Genomic DNA, 16075 nt, shown 5'->3' with positions numbered 1-16075 from the left:
GGCGCTCACGGCTGGGAGAGGAGAGAAGGGAATAGGCGTGAACCATGGGCTTCCCAAACTACCCCCAGAAAAACAACAATATCAAACACTCCACAGACACTCATTTCAAAAAGGGTTTGCCTCCAGGAACACTGTCCGTGAAGCCCTGAACATCCGCCAATCGATAACTGTAGCTATTCCTCATAAATCTTCAAATGAACTCAAATTGAATCTGGAGGAATTATAATGAGACTGACCTGTCCCTCGCTGTGCTGCAAGGACTCCTGATGGTGTCTGCACACACAGTTTTAGAGCCACTGGCACACAGTTTGACAACTCAGAGGAGAATAATTAATTGAGACCAGAGTTATAAATCACTGGTGTGTTATAAATAAGTTATCACCAGGTTATTGTTTTTAATTTAAAATGAGATTGAGTTGCAAACTCCATGCTGCTGCTCACATTAACTGGTTTAAAGGAGAACTATGGTGGGGTGAAATCAGGTAAAGTGGGATGGTTCTTAGTAGGGGACTGTTCGTTATTTATGAGAGGGGAGGGGTGGTGCAAATACCTTTCTAAGCACTAAGGAGGGAATTGTCCTTTTTTTGGGCTCGGGGAAGGGGCATACAACTTGAAATGACTGCATTTTGTATTTATTTTACTGCTGAATTTAAAATGAAAACATGCATGTTCTCTTTAAAAAAAAAAAAAGAAGCCAAAATTACACCATTTATCATAGCCAGAAACTGTAAGAACAGAAATTATCATTGGCGTTTCAAATTTCCAAAGGTCCTTGAGCATATTATGTGGGGTCTATAGCTTCCGACAGACCAAAATAAAAAATAAAATCTGAGTTTAAGATTGTGACATTCCATCAAAATCACAATTTTGTCAAAAATAAACCATTTGCACTAACAGCATGCACGCTGAGAGTGAAAAACCAAGGCTTTTTTCAACTCCAGGATTTTGCCTTCAACTTTTAACTTTCAAACATCAAAGGGTGCATTTTTTAAAATCCAACAACTAATTAATGGTGGAGGGAAGGTCATGCATTTACCCTTAGTTACTGCGGGAGGCTTAAGGAAAAACATTTGTAGCTATGTGAAGGGTAAAAAAACAAACAAAAAGCAGCCACCCTTCACCTCTGATAAGTAAAAAACACTCCCTAATTCATCCAGGAAAAACACCTAAAATGCTGAAGACTAACTTAAATGTTACTTTTAGACATTCCCTTGCTATATTTTTATGAAAAAAATGTATTGCCGAGTAAAATATTTTAGAAACCTTGGACTGTGAAGCATATCACGAACCCCTACCTCACTCAGACGACATGTTCATGTAAAATGGGACAGTCATGTTTGTTTTTAATGGTTAAATCCATTTATCAGTTAAGTCATTGCTTCATAAAAACATTTATGTAATCTAGCTTTTTATTGAAAAGGATTATCTTATTATCTTTTCTGCAATGATTTCCCTGTTATGTCACTGCCTGTGTCGGTGATTGCTAATTCCAGACTATTTTGGCTGATGTGCACTGACTTCATCATCTTTAATATCTTGTAAGTGACAAAAGTACCAAAAATGTTTGCAATATGACAGGGTGGCACATAAAAGCAGAAGTCAGGATTTTATGGCACCTCATAGCCAAAAATATGCTTGGTTTCACTTCAGACAAATGTCCCATATTAGCTCAATTTTCTGTCCCATTTTACGGGAATGCATTAACTACTACTGTGAAAATGTTTTTGATTATTAGTCAAACAGTTATTAAGATTATAAAGATAACACTGGTTATGTGTAAACTACATTTGTAGCAGCAATGCAACAACATATTTGGTGAGTGGCTACTAATATTTAAAAACCACAAGATGTAAAACCATACTTCACCCTTCACGTCACCCTTGTCTGAGGCATAAATGGACTAGACCTGGGAATTATATACTCACATAAGGCTATACCTGAAGTAACTGTGCAGACTATAATTGTTTTAGGAAGCCAATGGAAGAATAACCAAAACATTTGTATTAAACCTGTCCATCAGTGAGGCTAGTGACTTAAATTTAAATGTAATTACAGGACAGAAAGTTTCTTACAAATAACGCCCACCATCCTCCTTCCCTACCCAGTAAAGTCATTTACAGCTGCTGGCTGAGATCTGGTAGTCCACTTAGCCTGTTGTTTGCCCATCATATGTGTGAGTGTGAGCTTTTTTTCTGCTGCCACTGGTCAGCCAAATGGTGCTGTCAATAATGTTCAGCCATCCAATGCTTTTGTTGTTCCTTTTGGCAGAATGATGTCCATTTTTTCCCCCATCTTTTGTGATGTGGGCGCTTTAAAACACGGCTTGTGGTGAATTAGTGCTAACAGAACACAACGCAGTCTGAGCATTATGAGAGGCTTTTTACTGGCCAAATTATAATCAAGAAAACAGACATTTTTAAAATGATGCCTTTAGATAATAACATTGCTGCCCTTAAAATGATGCCTTTAGATAATAACATTGCTGCCCTTTTTTTCAACACATAATGCTAAAGTGAAGTTACACAGAGAAATAAGTGTGTGTCTCAGATGCAGAAGTATATTTTCTTTCTGCTGTGTGTTTGACAAATCCTACACAGCTGAAGGATTCAAACACACTGCCTGAGCTCATCCTGAAAATCAGGTACTAGAAATGTATTTGCACCTATATGATGAATTTCCAAGGTTATGGCTTGAGCTGTTACACATGATTATTGTGACCTATTTCTCGCTGAGCTGTAGATGCATGCTGAGTATTAGAATTCATTGTAAAGGGACTTCAAATCTGCCAATGCCCTTTTCACCTCTGATTCTCTTTATTCCTTTGGCGAAAGCGCTCACACTTTTTATTAAATGTGAAGAGTCGCTTTTGGGCTATTAAAAGTTAAAAACAATCAAATCTGCAAAAAGGAATACAATATTGCCATCACCTGACTGATTTGTGCTATTGCATACAATAGACAGTCCCTGATAAGGCCTCCAGAATATGTAACTTCTTGTTGTGGTATATTTTTAATAGCTGCTTCTGTAACTGTTACTTAACTATTCTCTACCAGAACCCTGAGAGAGAAATCATTCAATTAAAATGGTGTGTGTGTGTGTGTGTGTGTGTGCGCGCGCGCATCAGTGCACGCATGCCTTGCATTAGCGTGTGTGACAGCTTGACAAGCAGAGTTCAACTCCAGAGTTCATCCGGAGTTGAATGCTCCATAAGCAATAGGAGCAGACAGGTTGAGTCTTCACAGGAGATCCTCACTCCCATCTTCTTCTTATTTGGATCAGATTATGTTATGTCTCAGGCGTCCTTGTATCAAAACTCCCCGACTAGGTGCACCTATGCACGGACATATGAGGTAAATGGAAACAGATGCACATACGGATACGGAATGTAAATCCTGATTGCTGACTTTCTGCTTGAAAGTGAAAATGTGTTGTGGTGTGTGTGGGCTTTAGTTATTGGAGATTAAAAAAAGAGATGAAGCCACTGCTTTTGTACTGAAACAAGGGCATCCTGTCTGTTTACTTCGCCCAAGGGTTTCTCAGTGTGTCACCAAACAGACACATTATGAATGAAAACTTAGCATGACAGACAGCTGGAACAATAAGAAATATGCTCCCCATTTACCATCCACCTTCCTACACTCTAGAGCATTTGATTATTTTGGGTACGTACATGCTTGAGCGCATACGCCTGTGTGTGTTTTATATTTTATGGGATGAGCAAAGACGGAGCACATCAAGCATCCATATGTATGAAATGTACCATTAGAATAAAAACTTGACCTGACTTGACTCCGCTGTTATTCAGTGGCTGACTTCAGTGGCTGACATTACTAAACTCACTGAACTGTGATTTCTATGATGCGGGGAACTACAATGCTTCAGAGACTTCTGAGTGGTAGGGCTCTAAACACTGGTTGTAGCCCCCGCTGAGGTGTTCAATTGCTGAGACAGAAGCAGACAAAAGGCCTAATGGATTTATGGGTCCACTGCCAGGGCTGCATGACGCCAGAGGCAAATTGGGCCTCGGCATCCACCTGGCTGTCTGGCAGCAGAATCAGGTAATAGCCCGGTCCTGCAATGCTGTGCAGATAGGTCAATGCACTATCTGGGCACAAGGACTCAACATCCTGAGGCAGAAGTTGATTTTCTGTTGACTTTTGCTGCAGGAATATCCAACTTTTTACAAAATGTCACTTAAAAGACATGTTTGTTTGGCTCCTGCTGCGTGACGTCAGATCTGCATCACCACAGTCACTGTGTAATGATGCAAGCTGTCAATATTTTTCTGCACTAATATTGACGCCTACATGAATTTGTCTGCATTTGTACCGCATGTGATACATCTTTGGATGTGAGAAAGGTACAGGCTGGCCAGATAAAGTGTTATTTTGCACAGAGAGGTCTCACTTGTAGCTCAGCCTGCAGAAACATAGACATGACAGGGGGAAATATATAGCATTGATGCATGTGATCACAGAATCAGTCTTCTGCAGGTAAGCTGGGGTAGCACATTTATATCCACAAGTCCAACATCTCATTTCCAGGTTGTGATGCATGAGAAAAGATGGGGCCTGAGGCTCCCGCATTTGTCTCCATCTGACTCACTGAAGCATCCTTTGTACCCATGCAGTGGGTACATAAGGCCATCTGAAAACTGTGGCTATGTGTACACCAGGAGAAGTGAGTGTCTATTTTTAGAGCAAGAGAGAGCCACATTTTTAAATGAAATAGTCGCTGTCTGCTGTCTTCCAGGCCAGTGTGAAGGCTCGTTCGACAGAGCCTTTTAATTAGGTGATTCTCCGACATCAGCAGAGGGAGCCACAACTCTTATCTGAGACTTCCTTTTCTTTGTGGAGACAAAGCGTGGCTGTCTGACAAGCAAAAAGGCAGACTGCAGCGTGACCACCATAACTGTCTGGACCAGGGCCTTAGCAGTCTGAAAGGAGTGTGCACACCCTCCTACAATTTAAAAAAAAACACAGTCTCAAGATGACAAGTGCTTCTCTCAAGGTTAAAGTATCATCTTTTCAAAGACGTGGAAAGCATTAACTCTGTGAATCTGTTCCCCAGTATTCGTTTTAAGATTGAATGTAAATATATGCCTTTCTACTGCTGCTTGTGCTTCAGTGCAGCATTTCACCTCAGCATCAATTTGGATGTCAACTTAAATGATACCATGAGAGTACAAAAGCAAATAACAACCAGTGTTGCTGCTGGTTTGCAGATTAGATTTCTGACATTGAGACCAAAACAGTCCATCATTGCATTCTGCATCCTCCTGAAATGTAATACACATTTGTTGTAATGGAAAGCTGATATTCTGCTCCTTATGCAGACAATGTTTCATGACTCCGGGACCAAGGCAGACTATTGACAACATGTTGTTAAGTTCTAGGAATAGATGAATGTCAAGAAGTATAATGAAACCCATCAGAAATGTGAAATGTGTTTCCTGCTATGCTGTAATCATCCTGCATGTAGGAGTCATGAAAGCCATCACATTTATTTTGGGGTAAGCAGTGGCAGATCTTTTAGGCAGCTGCCTAAGGCGCTACCCAAGGAGGGGGGACCCTTTTTTTTTTTTTTGAATTAGAAAAATCAAGGAGGGGGATAATGATCCAAGGATCTCATGGTAAGGGATGTAGAAGGGATACCACCTCTACTCCTGGCAATGCAGTTCACCTTAATGTGTTCATCAGTGATCATCACAGTCAAAACAAGCTAGAGCATTGATGGGTATGTTGCAGTGGAGTGTATGTGGAGAGCATTAGAGTGAAGGAAAATCAAAAAGTAGGGAGTGCTTGCTTACCAAGTTAGCTCGATTTAGCACTGGGGGTAACTCTCGATGTCTTTTGCTGCACCTTCAGCTCTGTGTTTTTCATCAAAGCATCATATGTCTGGGAGGTCTCAGCGGGCCTTGGTGATGGGCCTCCCTCCCTCTGACAGAGCGCATGCCCACAAGAGGCAGAGTGAGTTATAAGATTTATACAGCAGTCCGTTCACAGCCAAAATGTGACAGATGAAACAGGAGGTGAAACTCAATAACTGAAAGATGAAATGTGATAAAAATAATACAGCTTTGCTTTGATATGCTGCGTTTACCGTGGATCTGTGTCGCACCGTGCCCTGACATGCACCAACACACACACTGCACACACACACATACACACACACACACACACACTTGCAAGTCTCCAATTGCTGTATGCCACTGTGATATGAGTACCTGAGGGAGTATCTATATATCCTGCTGCTGTTATCTCTTGTGAAGAGAGCGCTATCACAACTTCAGCATTCTGTCTGCAGGGTTGTTTGTGTATTAAAATACAGCCAGTCGTACATCATTAGTGTACTTTTAATCAATAAGGAAACATTTACATTATTGCTATCTCTTTGAGTGGTGAATGGTGTGAGTAAGCGGAGCCAAATTCATAGCAAAGTAGAATTTCTAGTGATTAAACTGAGTGCTCCTTTGGACCGTCTCTGGTCTTACCGTGGCAACAGCAGGAGGAGGATAATGTAGTTTAGCTCAGGGTGGGGTAAACTGAGGACAAGGAGGATGGAGTGGGAGAGAGAGAGATTGAATATACTTTGGGGCATTGCTTTGACACATGCATGATGTGCCATAACACGTACCACATGTAGAAAAAGTGAGGTTATGTTACAATTATGAAATGATGCAAGATTTCAAAGCGTGCTTCAGATACATCAAACAGAAGCTCCCACTCCACATACACTCCTGGTTGTGTTTGTGTAAGTGTACGTGAGAAGCCAAGACAGATAGAGTGCGTGTTTGGGGTTCATTTGTGTGATAGGGATTGCATCTCTGTAGATGCCTAAAGGAAGCCCCCGGTCTCTCCACCTCTTTGCTTGGTTAAAAAAAAAAACGTCTGTCCTCTGTCAAGGTTTAGTGCAGCGAGATATTTTTCTGCCTCTCCTCTCACTCTCTCCCTGATTCCTCCTCAACCTCTCTCTCCCTAATGAAATAATGAAATTGCTCACTCTCCGCCATCTCTCTCTCTCTCTCTAGCTGTCCTGCGTGAGTTGACACTTAGCCAGATTCTTTGGTGCAGCAGACTAAGCTGAGTCATAAAGGTTTCAGTGTGCCCTGATTTATGGACAGTGATGTGGATGGTGGGTGAGGCAGCAGGAAAAACACCGGTGTCAGCTCACTGATCACACAGAGACTGTAGGCACAGAGAGACGACCTGCTGACTTGAGATAAAGACAGAAATGCCACTGTAACTCATTTCCTATAGACTTTGGTTAAGCCAAGACAAGAGAAATCTAATGAGGCTTTATCTGCAGATCAAGTTGAAAATGTGAAGCCTAATACTGTCTGATATACTGTGATTTTCTTTTGTGTGTGTGGGTTTTTTTTTTTTCATGCATTTTAATATCAAAAGGTTGGCTTGGTGTTTTTTTGCTCACAGAAAACAGCCCAGACTTGCTGACTTTGCTGCAGTCCTCCCTTCCAGTCAATTGTAGACTGATTTATCAGTATGGGTAGAACCAAATGCTCTTTGGCTGCCATTTATGTATTTTTTCCATTAACCTCCATTAACATTCTGGTGAGGGAGAAACACTCTCAAAGTACAACTATCTATCCTTGCTTGTGAAAGTGAGTCACAGAGCTTGAACATTGAATATAATTTCCTGCTAATGTGTTTATTTTTGCTAAATGTTATTCAATCTGACACCTCATTGCAACTGTTCCTGTTCATAAGTACAAATGAAAAGCTCAAGGCCAGCTCTGGGTTGACAAGGCTTCAAGGCTTTATTGGAGTTCAACACAGCACATCATGGATTTTAAAGCACTAAGTGAGGACTTGAAGTAAGGCATCTCAAACTTGGTACTGCACATACAGACAGTCGCACAGGCATGTATCGGTGACAGTAAAGCACACAGGTGTTTGCAAACAATTCTCCTCAAAGCAGAATTTCTACTCCAGACATTTGTCACATCCTGTCTTCATCAGTTTATTGATTAGCTTCTATATTGTTTTGTTTCTTTGCTGGTACAGTTTGCGTACATGCTGTTGGTCACTGCTGGATTTCAAGAGATTTTCATTTGGTTTGAATTAGAGAGCACCAGAGAAGACATCCCTCAGCTACAATGCTAGCAGGTATTGTTTTAAGCATTTAAATTTAAACTTTTTTTTCTGTTGTTTTTCCATTTTTCTCATCGGCCTCCCCCTCCTCTGGTTTTTCAGTTTCTTCCTCGGTCTTCTCTTCATCACCTTCATCACCTTCATCGCCTTCCTCCTCTTTCTGCCCAGCGTCATCCTCTTTCTGCCCAGCATCATCCTCTTTCTGCTCAGCTTTCTCCTCCTCTTTAGTTGGGCTCGCCTCTCCACCTTTTTCCTCATCTTCTTTTTCTTCATCCTCTGCCTCTCCCTCTTCATTTACATTTGAGGGGGGTAAAAAAGTTAGAATTAATCCACACATATATATGAATACATCAGTTGAAGAAAATGACCATACTAACCTTCTCCATCTGCTTCTTCCTCTCCTTCTTGTTTTTCCTCCTCCTTTTCTTCCACCTCCTCCTCTTCCTGTTCCTCTCCCTCATCTCCCTTATCTTCCTCTGCCTCCTCCTCCTTCTCTTCTTCCTTCTCCTCCTCTTCTCCCTCTTCTTCTTCCTCCTTCTTTTCTCCCTCTTCTTCTTCCTCCTTCTCTTCCTCTTCCACCTTCTCTTCCTCCTGCTCTTCCACCTCTTCCTCCTTCTCCTCCTCCTCCTCCTCCTCTTCAGGAGCGGTGGCCTCCGCCTGCTGTGCTTGGCTTGCGGATATTGTTTCCTCTGTTGAGAGGGATGAAGTATAGAAGCGGGAGCTCAGCAGGTACGGAGCTGCAGAGCTCAGCTGAGAGTGGATGAAGGATGGAGCAGCGTACATGGACTGGGAGTAAGTGCTGAAGGACCCTGCTGCCGCCACATTTAAACGGTTTTCTTCTCCTTCAAGGAGCTTCCTAACAGGATAAGACACATAACATCAAATAATGAGATGCTAAATCATTGGCATTCATTAAGATCCCACAGTTACAGCACAGTATACAAGTCACTTACCTGTAGGCTGCAATCTCAATATCCAAGGCCATCTTCACATTCAAGAGATCCTGATAGTCCTTCAAGTAGCGAGCCATGTCATTCTTGTTGGCTCTCAACTCGTCCTCCAGTTGACTTATTGTATCCTGCATAGAAAAGATAAAAAGACATGTTAGTGACACATTATTGGCTGGATGCAATTTACATCTCAGCTAGTCTTCAGGGTATCATTGCATGCTTAATAAATGGGCACTGGTAATAAGATTTATCTCAAATGCCAAAATAATACACTTTTTTTAATCATAGAAAGAACAGAGAGATTTTTGCAGTCTTATTCCTTTATGTTTTTTTTGTCACTCACCTGCAGTGCAGAGATCTCAGCACTCTGTTTCTCCTCCACGTCCTGTAGTTGGTTTTCTAGAGCTTGATTCATCTGACGGCAGGCATCAATCTCCAGGGTCCTAGCTTTGAGGAGCCGGCGGTATTCTGTAGCCTCATCCTTGGCGCTACGTGCACTCTCTGTGTTGCGAGAAGTGCTTACTGTCATCACATTCACCTTGTCACAGAACCATTCTTCGGCTGCTTGAAGGTTGCGATGTGCCAGCTTCTCGTACTGGACTCGGATGTCACGGAGAGCAGCGGATAGGTCAGGTTTGGCGACATCCATCTCCACTGACACCTCTGCGCTGTACTGTATTTGGGCCTGCAGCTCGGCAATCTCACTCTCACAGAGGCGCTTCAGGAAGGCCAGCTCATCCAGCAGGTTCTCAACTCTTTTCTCAAGCTCAGCCCGACCCAGTACAGCTTCATCTGCTCCCTTCCTGGCATCCATTAGCCTACCCTCTGCTTCCTCTCTGCCAAGCACTTCGTCCTCGTAGCGTTTTTGCATGTTATTAAACACGTTTTCCATCTCATCCTTGTGGTGCTGGGCTGCTTGCTTCTCATGGCGGGCCTCTTCCACAGCAGCACGGAGCTGGCGGATCTCATAATCATACAGGGCCCGAAGGTTGGATGGCTCCGTCTGCCTCTGCCTGAGCAGCAGGAGTTCAGTCTCCAGCAACTTGTTCTGCTGCTCCAGTTCATGGACCCTCTCAATGAAGCTTGCAAAGCGGTCATTCAGGTCCTGTAGTTGAGCCTTCTCCTCGGTCCTTATTGCTTTGAACTCAGAGCTGACCTGGGCTGCTTGGTCAAGGCGAAGCTCAGTGGCAGCTGCAGACACTGGAGCAGAAAGCACAGAGGAGTAGCTGGAAATAGCTCGGGTGTGTGTTGGATAACCTCTGCGTGAAGATGCATAGGAAGTTACTGGGGCAGAGTGGCTGGTGTAGGCAGACCTAGATCCTATCCCTCCTCCAGCTCCATATCCTGCACTGCGCACAACTACCCTCCTCTTGAAAGCAGAAGGGAAGTAAGGGTCAAAGCCGCTAGAAGTCATGACTTGAGAAACGGGCTGCTCTCTGTCTAGGAATATAGCTGGGCTGACTGCACAGTGAATCTGCATTACACTGGCTTTTATAGACCCAGTAATGACTGTGACGTAAGCTATTTTTTGCAGGCATGCTGACAGAAGCAATTGATAATGGTGCCTGCCAGCCACTCTCAGCCAAGGGAGAGATGGGGTGGGTAGAGGATGAGTGTGTGGGATGGAGGAGGCGGGGATAAGCGGTGGAGCAACAAGGGACTGCAACAGACAGGGTCACTGAGGACAAAACAGTGCAGTGTTACTCCCAAAAACTGCATTAGTCGTTACTATTTGGCCCCATAAATCCTGACAAAGACATAATGTATCTGTCATGCAACTGTACAGACTCTTGAAATACTGCTTGATGCAAGAAGAGGGGAGGAAACCCACTTTTTGTAAAACATGACACTGCTTTGCACTGTTTGGCATCACCTGTCTCCTGTCTGTTAGAATTAGTATTATTAACAATATTATTACGTTCTATGTATCACAATTAAGTGTCACAGTGAGCCAATGCATATCAAATCAGCTGGATATTAAACAGTTTGTTCAATCCTGTGATTAAAATACCACCTTAGTCTCAGGAAACATTTTCATGAATTATAAAATAAACGTTTGCCCTCTAGTGGTTGTCTGTTTACCGCACAGGTTACAGACTACAAATACTGACAATACATACACAGTATATAAGAGTACACTAATGTATATATTCCTACATATATGTATATGTAGTTATGATTTCTGGGCAACCTACCTGGTTACTCCCTGATTAAGTCCATATCAACTACATGGAAACTCTTAGATGTCTCAGACACTATAGCAAGGTTGTGCCCTGCTGAAGCAACATTGCAGGCAATAGGATGCGGTTGCTGGATTGAAAATTGAAGAAAAGACAGAATATTGTTCACGTTGATTTATCATAGAGAAACGTTATACCTTTCTGAACTGACTAGGATTGTTTAGGACTGCAGAAAACAACCCTGAAGAGTGGAAACTGTTCCTGTAGACTATTAATTATAGAGGCTGTCGGTCTGATTATCTTTGTGCCACATCTTTGTTATTGGCTTTTTTAAAAGTATATCGATGAACAAGTTGGTACTTTAAAATATGTTTCAACACAATTTTGACAGGTTTAAAAACGTGATGTTTTCAGAATTGCCATGTGCACGTGTGCAAGTTAAACTGTTTTTTAATTTCTTTTTTTACTTTCCAAAAAACAACCATTTTTTAAAATTGAAATTGCAATTAGTAACCCAAAAGCATTTACCTTTGAGGATAATTGACATATCAGTGCAGTGTGTATTGCTAGCGTGGGTTCATCTAATATCCTAATATATGATTGGTTACATGAAGACGCCCACAAGCGTTTTGACCAATGAGTGTCGACTTTACTAAATGGCGGGTAGCAAATGTCACTCTGTGACGCAAACGCTCCTAACAGTAACAACAACAAAGGAAGATGATTAAATGAAGTTTCAAACTTCACTGTGCTTCATGTCCCTTTATGACCGCAGTGGTGTTACAGTCTGCCGCCTCGCTGTAGTTGTAGCGACGTTAGAAATGCAGTTGAAACGGAAATGAGCGGTAAGTCGCCCAGCTCTGCAAGTGATGGTCACCCGGTGAAACAGTTTCGTTAGCTATCGTTAGCTTATCATAGCTATATGTGCTATCAGCTAGCAGAGGTAATAATGTAAGCTGTTAGCTAACGTTAACTCATATACCGTGCCAGTGGCGGTGGTAGTAACGTTACTTACAGTTGAATTTGCTCTCAGGAAGATATATTTACCACCTGCTGACCGAGTTGTGGTTGTGTTACTTTCCAATGAAGCTAGCACTTATACTTGCGGGGTACTAACTGTAGCAGTACCCCACCTTAGAGCTAAGCTAACCAGGCTAAGTTTTGAGTGGCATTTTGGTGAGGTTAGCTAACGTTAGTCGGTCCCAAGCCCCGTCTCGATTAGCAGTTGACTTCAGCCGGTTGTCTTGCTCTTTTCTCTGCAAGTTAAGCTCCAACAAACTCCCAAAACTACACAGACTGAATGAATAATACAGAGGCTTTCGACTGGCATTGGAAAATATGTTTATTTTTTGTAGCCGATTGTCTGGTGAAGGGGGAAATAACATTGTTTTAGCCATGTGTGACGTTACATTTTCTTGCTGAGTTGTTGTCTTGCCTGCTTTTATTTTACTCTCATTGTTCAGTTTCCACACTTTTTTATAGATCCAGTCAAAAGCCATAAAGCGTGAATTTGGAAGGTGCGCTTGCCACATTGCAAAATGGTAAGGCTGTTAATCATTGAGTGCATCCCCGGTAGCTATCTTGCATCAGTACACTTTCTGATTGTGCAGACTGTGTTGTTTTTACTAGCCCCCCCTCCTGAGTCATATCTGCTTGCTAAAGGGCTTTGCCTGTTTTTCTGTGCTGGTCTTTACAGATTCGCATAGCAGCACTGAATGCTGCTTCGACAGCTGCTGATGAGTCCCAAGACCCTTTGAGAAGTAACAAGAGTCAAACTAAAGAGGCTCAGGTACAGACCATATGCAGATGGATCAGCATAATTTGGCCTGTCACTTGATGCAGACTTCTGCCTCTGTAGATCTAAATAAGTTGTCTGATTTTCTTCTCTTTCTGTCCGCAGGAAGCTGAGGCATTTGCTTTATACCACAAAGCTTTAGATCTGCAGAAACATGACAAGTTTGAAGAGTCTGCCAAGGCCTATCATGAACTTCTCAAAACGCCACTGCTCAAAGAGGTAAAATATCACACAGTATATATTCCTGTAACGGCTGCAATGCTCCCACATGATCACAGCAACACACCCCACTTAGTCAGCATGAACCATCACTACTTTGGGTGCAGAGTTCTGCATGATATCCACAAATGGCTGCTTTTTATAATGCAGAGGAAACTCATTTACCCTTATAATATCATGATGCAAATATGTAACATTTGGCAAACAACTCTTATTCAGAGCAATGAAAATACTGATCAGTATTCAGCATTAAGATATTTCACACACGTTACAACAGTCATTTGTTGTTTTTTCAGTCCTCTGAAAACTTTAGTTAAATCCTGCCCTTGTACAGGAGCTGTGAGCATTATCATTCATATTGGTTGACCGCCTTAAGACGCATCTGGGTTTGGTGCCAAATTGAATGTATTCTGTAATATTTTAGGCCATGCCCTCGGATGATCAGAAAGTGGTGCTCAAACATCCCGGTCTGATGTTGAAATATTCTACTTTCAAAAACTTGGCTACAATGGCTGCCATACGTGATGACCTGGAGACTGCTATGGAGTTTTACTTGGAGGTAAAGCAAATGAGACAATGCCAGTTTAATACTCCTATTATTCATTATTGTTGGCGTTTGACTGTTTTATGCAACTAAATGCATAATTTTGATGCAAATGATACCACATTTTCTGCTCTGTCCTTTCCTCAGGCAGTCATGTTGGATTCCACTGACGTGAACATGTGGTACAAAATTGGTCAGGTGGCTGTGCGACTGGTGCGCATTCCTCTGGCTCGACATGCCTTTGAAGAGGGTTTGCATTGTAACCCAGACCACTGGCCCTGCCTGGACAACCTCATAACTATTCTCTACACACTCAGTGACTATACCTGTATGTAATTCATCATCATAAGCTCTTTGCTCTGTATTCTCTTTAATTATCAAGTGTAGAAAGAAAATAACTGTCAACCGCAAACATTGTTCCAGGCTGTTTATACTTCATCGCCAAAGCCCTAGAGAGGGATCATTGCTACACTAAAGGCCTAGTGTTGAAGGAGAAAATCTTTAAGGAGCAGCCCTGTCTCAAAAGGGACACGATGCAGATGTTCATGAAATGGTGAAGCCAGCTTCCTTTTTATCCCTTCATCTGTTTAGATTGTGCTGTAGCTGCAGCATTGTACTTTCACATCACTGACAAACCTCTGTGCTGTGATGTGGGTCATTTGCAGCGACATGTCTATTCACTATGTGGACGTGGAGATAGAGGAATGCAAATCCATTGTGGAAGAGGCACTGGAGTTACGTAAGCGCAGACAGGCTCTGTCTCAGTGTGAACCGAAACCTGACCTTGTTCTGATTCAACCCATCCGCTGCCTCTCGTGAGTGCTGTGTCTTTGTGATTATGCTTTTGTCTTCCCTGTCTGGGTGGTTTATTTTAAAATATGATAGTCATGTTTAGGCGTTTGTTATTTGCTTTAAGGATAGACCAATTAATACTCATACAAAACTGTCTTGCAAAGCTAGAAAATGCTAAAATGGGAAATATTTAACGTAAAATTCCACCTACGTTGAAGTAATTGTAAATTGGGCTCAGTTTTGTTAACCTTCACTCCTGAGGGTTTTAATATCTGGTTTTGCTCATGTTAATTATTTTTTCCAGTAAATCAGTGCTGTCTCATTTTCAAGACAATTTGAGCTAGTATTAATGAAATGTTGTTTTTCTTTCTCAGATGGAAGCATGTGGGCGAAAGCCTTCTTGCAATGTACAGACACCAGACCACATGTGAGCCACCACGCCCCAGCCTCGGCCGCAGAATTGACTTGTCAGAGTACCGTGACCCAAACTTCCTCCAGAACCTCCCCCAACCCAGCAGCCCCGTCAGTATGGGCCAGACCACGGTGCTAAGCAGCAGCCCCAGCTCATCTCTGCCGCCAATGGCTCTCCCTGAGCCAGCTGTGCTTCCTCAACCCGGCACTCAGCCTCAGATTACCCCTGCCCAGACCACGGTGGAGGTCACCACCTCTGCTCCCCCTGTTGGTTAGTTGTTTATAAAGAGAAATTTATTTTTTGCCTGCCTACATACACTGCTGTACAAGAGTTTTGAATCACCTGTTATATTGACGTGTTTTATTTTTCATTCAATAATGGCAATTTCAACGAAGATTAAAACAGTATAATTCAGACACCAAATGTATTATTTACATATGAAATAGTTTTGGCCTTGAAGGAAGAAGACATGAATAATTGATACTTCCATCTATCTGATGTCCTCACAGTGGTGCATTACAGAGGAGAATACTGTTGTAAGCAATTTTCACCCAAATACCAAATATAATACCAAAGTAAATTGACTTTGTTTTCCTATCCAGAAAAGCGTAAGTGACCCTCAATCATTATTAAACCACAATGGTGCAATTGGGCTCTAACTATTTTAAAAGATATTTTTCTTTTGGTCAGTGGTTAGATTGAATAAGTTTAAACTGTGATATGTCAGTCCGTAGAATGTTCAGCTGATATTTCTTGATCCAATTCCAATAGTGATACACTGGACTAATCTTCTGTTTCTACTGTGAAGTCTGAGAAATAGCTTCACTAAAGCAACACACCTAGTAGTCCCAGCTTGTTATAGACATTATTGTGCACCTGACACTGAAACAGGAACCTGTCCCCATTTAAATCTGCACACATTTCAATGATAAGCTTCCAGTGACTGGTGATGTCTTCTATTCTTATTGAACTGTTTGCTCAGAGGGATCTTTGTCTCTTTCCAGCCTTTGAGTTGTCAGCCTGTTTGAGACATTGTGGCAGCGTTTTGTTCTACACACACAAAACAAACCCT

The 16075-nt window shown here is 42.1% G+C and overlaps 2 protein-coding genes across 6 annotated transcripts in view; one reads left to right on the top strand and one right to left on the bottom strand.

The window, feature by feature from the left end:
- Nucleotides 1-7754: 7754 nt before the first annotated feature.
- Nucleotides 7755-10547, bottom strand: neflb (neurofilament light chain b). Its single transcript, XM_033619131.2, has 4 exons — nt 9405-10547; nt 9065-9189; nt 8489-8967; nt 7755-8399 (listed from the first exon to the last, which is right to left on the bottom strand). The coding sequence occupies exons 1-4, from the start codon at nt 10539-10541 to the stop codon at nt 8149-8151; spliced, it is 1992 nt and encodes a 663-aa protein (XP_033475022.2). The 5' UTR covers nt 10542-10547; the 3' UTR covers nt 7755-8148.
- A 1369-nt stretch (nt 10548-11916) lies between these two features.
- cabin1 (calcineurin binding protein 1) overlaps nt 11917-16075 on the top strand; it is a 40487-nt gene continuing 36328 nt past the window's right edge. For 4 of the 5 annotated variants that reach the window (XM_033619561.2, XM_033619559.2, XM_033619558.2 and 1 more), the window contains exons 1-9: nt 11917-12086; nt 12724-12782; nt 12938-13030; nt 13142-13255; nt 13680-13814; nt 13947-14127; nt 14223-14352; nt 14465-14614; nt 14966-15273. In XM_033619561.2, the coding sequence (XP_033475452.1) occupies nt 12780-12782; nt 12938-13030; nt 13142-13255; nt 13680-13814; nt 13947-14127; nt 14223-14352; nt 14465-14614; nt 14966-15273 (1114 nt within the window). In that variant the 5' untranslated portion in view covers nt 11917-12086; nt 12724-12779. Of the gene's footprint in view, nt 12087-12704; nt 12783-12937; nt 13031-13141; nt 13256-13679; nt 13815-13946; nt 14128-14222; nt 14353-14464; nt 14615-14965; nt 15274-16075 lie in introns of all 5 variants that reach the window. The other variant, XM_078170882.1, reaches the window with a different exon arrangement.

The sequence above is a fragment of the Epinephelus lanceolatus genome, chromosome 9, assembly GCF_041903045.1.
Source record: "Epinephelus lanceolatus isolate andai-2023 chromosome 9, ASM4190304v1, whole genome shotgun sequence".
Taxonomy (NCBI): domain Eukaryota; kingdom Metazoa; phylum Chordata; class Actinopteri; order Perciformes; family Serranidae; genus Epinephelus; species Epinephelus lanceolatus.
Note: the sequence above shows the minus strand (reverse complement) of the source record. Positions and strands in the feature narration are given on the sequence as shown.

Coding starts and splice junctions, on each gene's coding strand:
- neflb (XM_033619131.2), bottom strand. CDS start 10,541: ATGCAGATTCACTGTGCAGTCAGCCCAGCTATATTCCTAGACAGAGAG. Junction 8,968..9,064: donor ATTGAGATTGCAGCCTACAG/GTAAGTGACTTG, acceptor TTATCCTGTTAG/GAAGCTCCTTGAAGGAGAAG. Junction 8,400..8,488: donor GGAAGAAGCAGATGGAGAAG/GTTAGTATGGTC, acceptor ATGTAAATGAAG/AGGGAGAGGCAGAGGATGAA.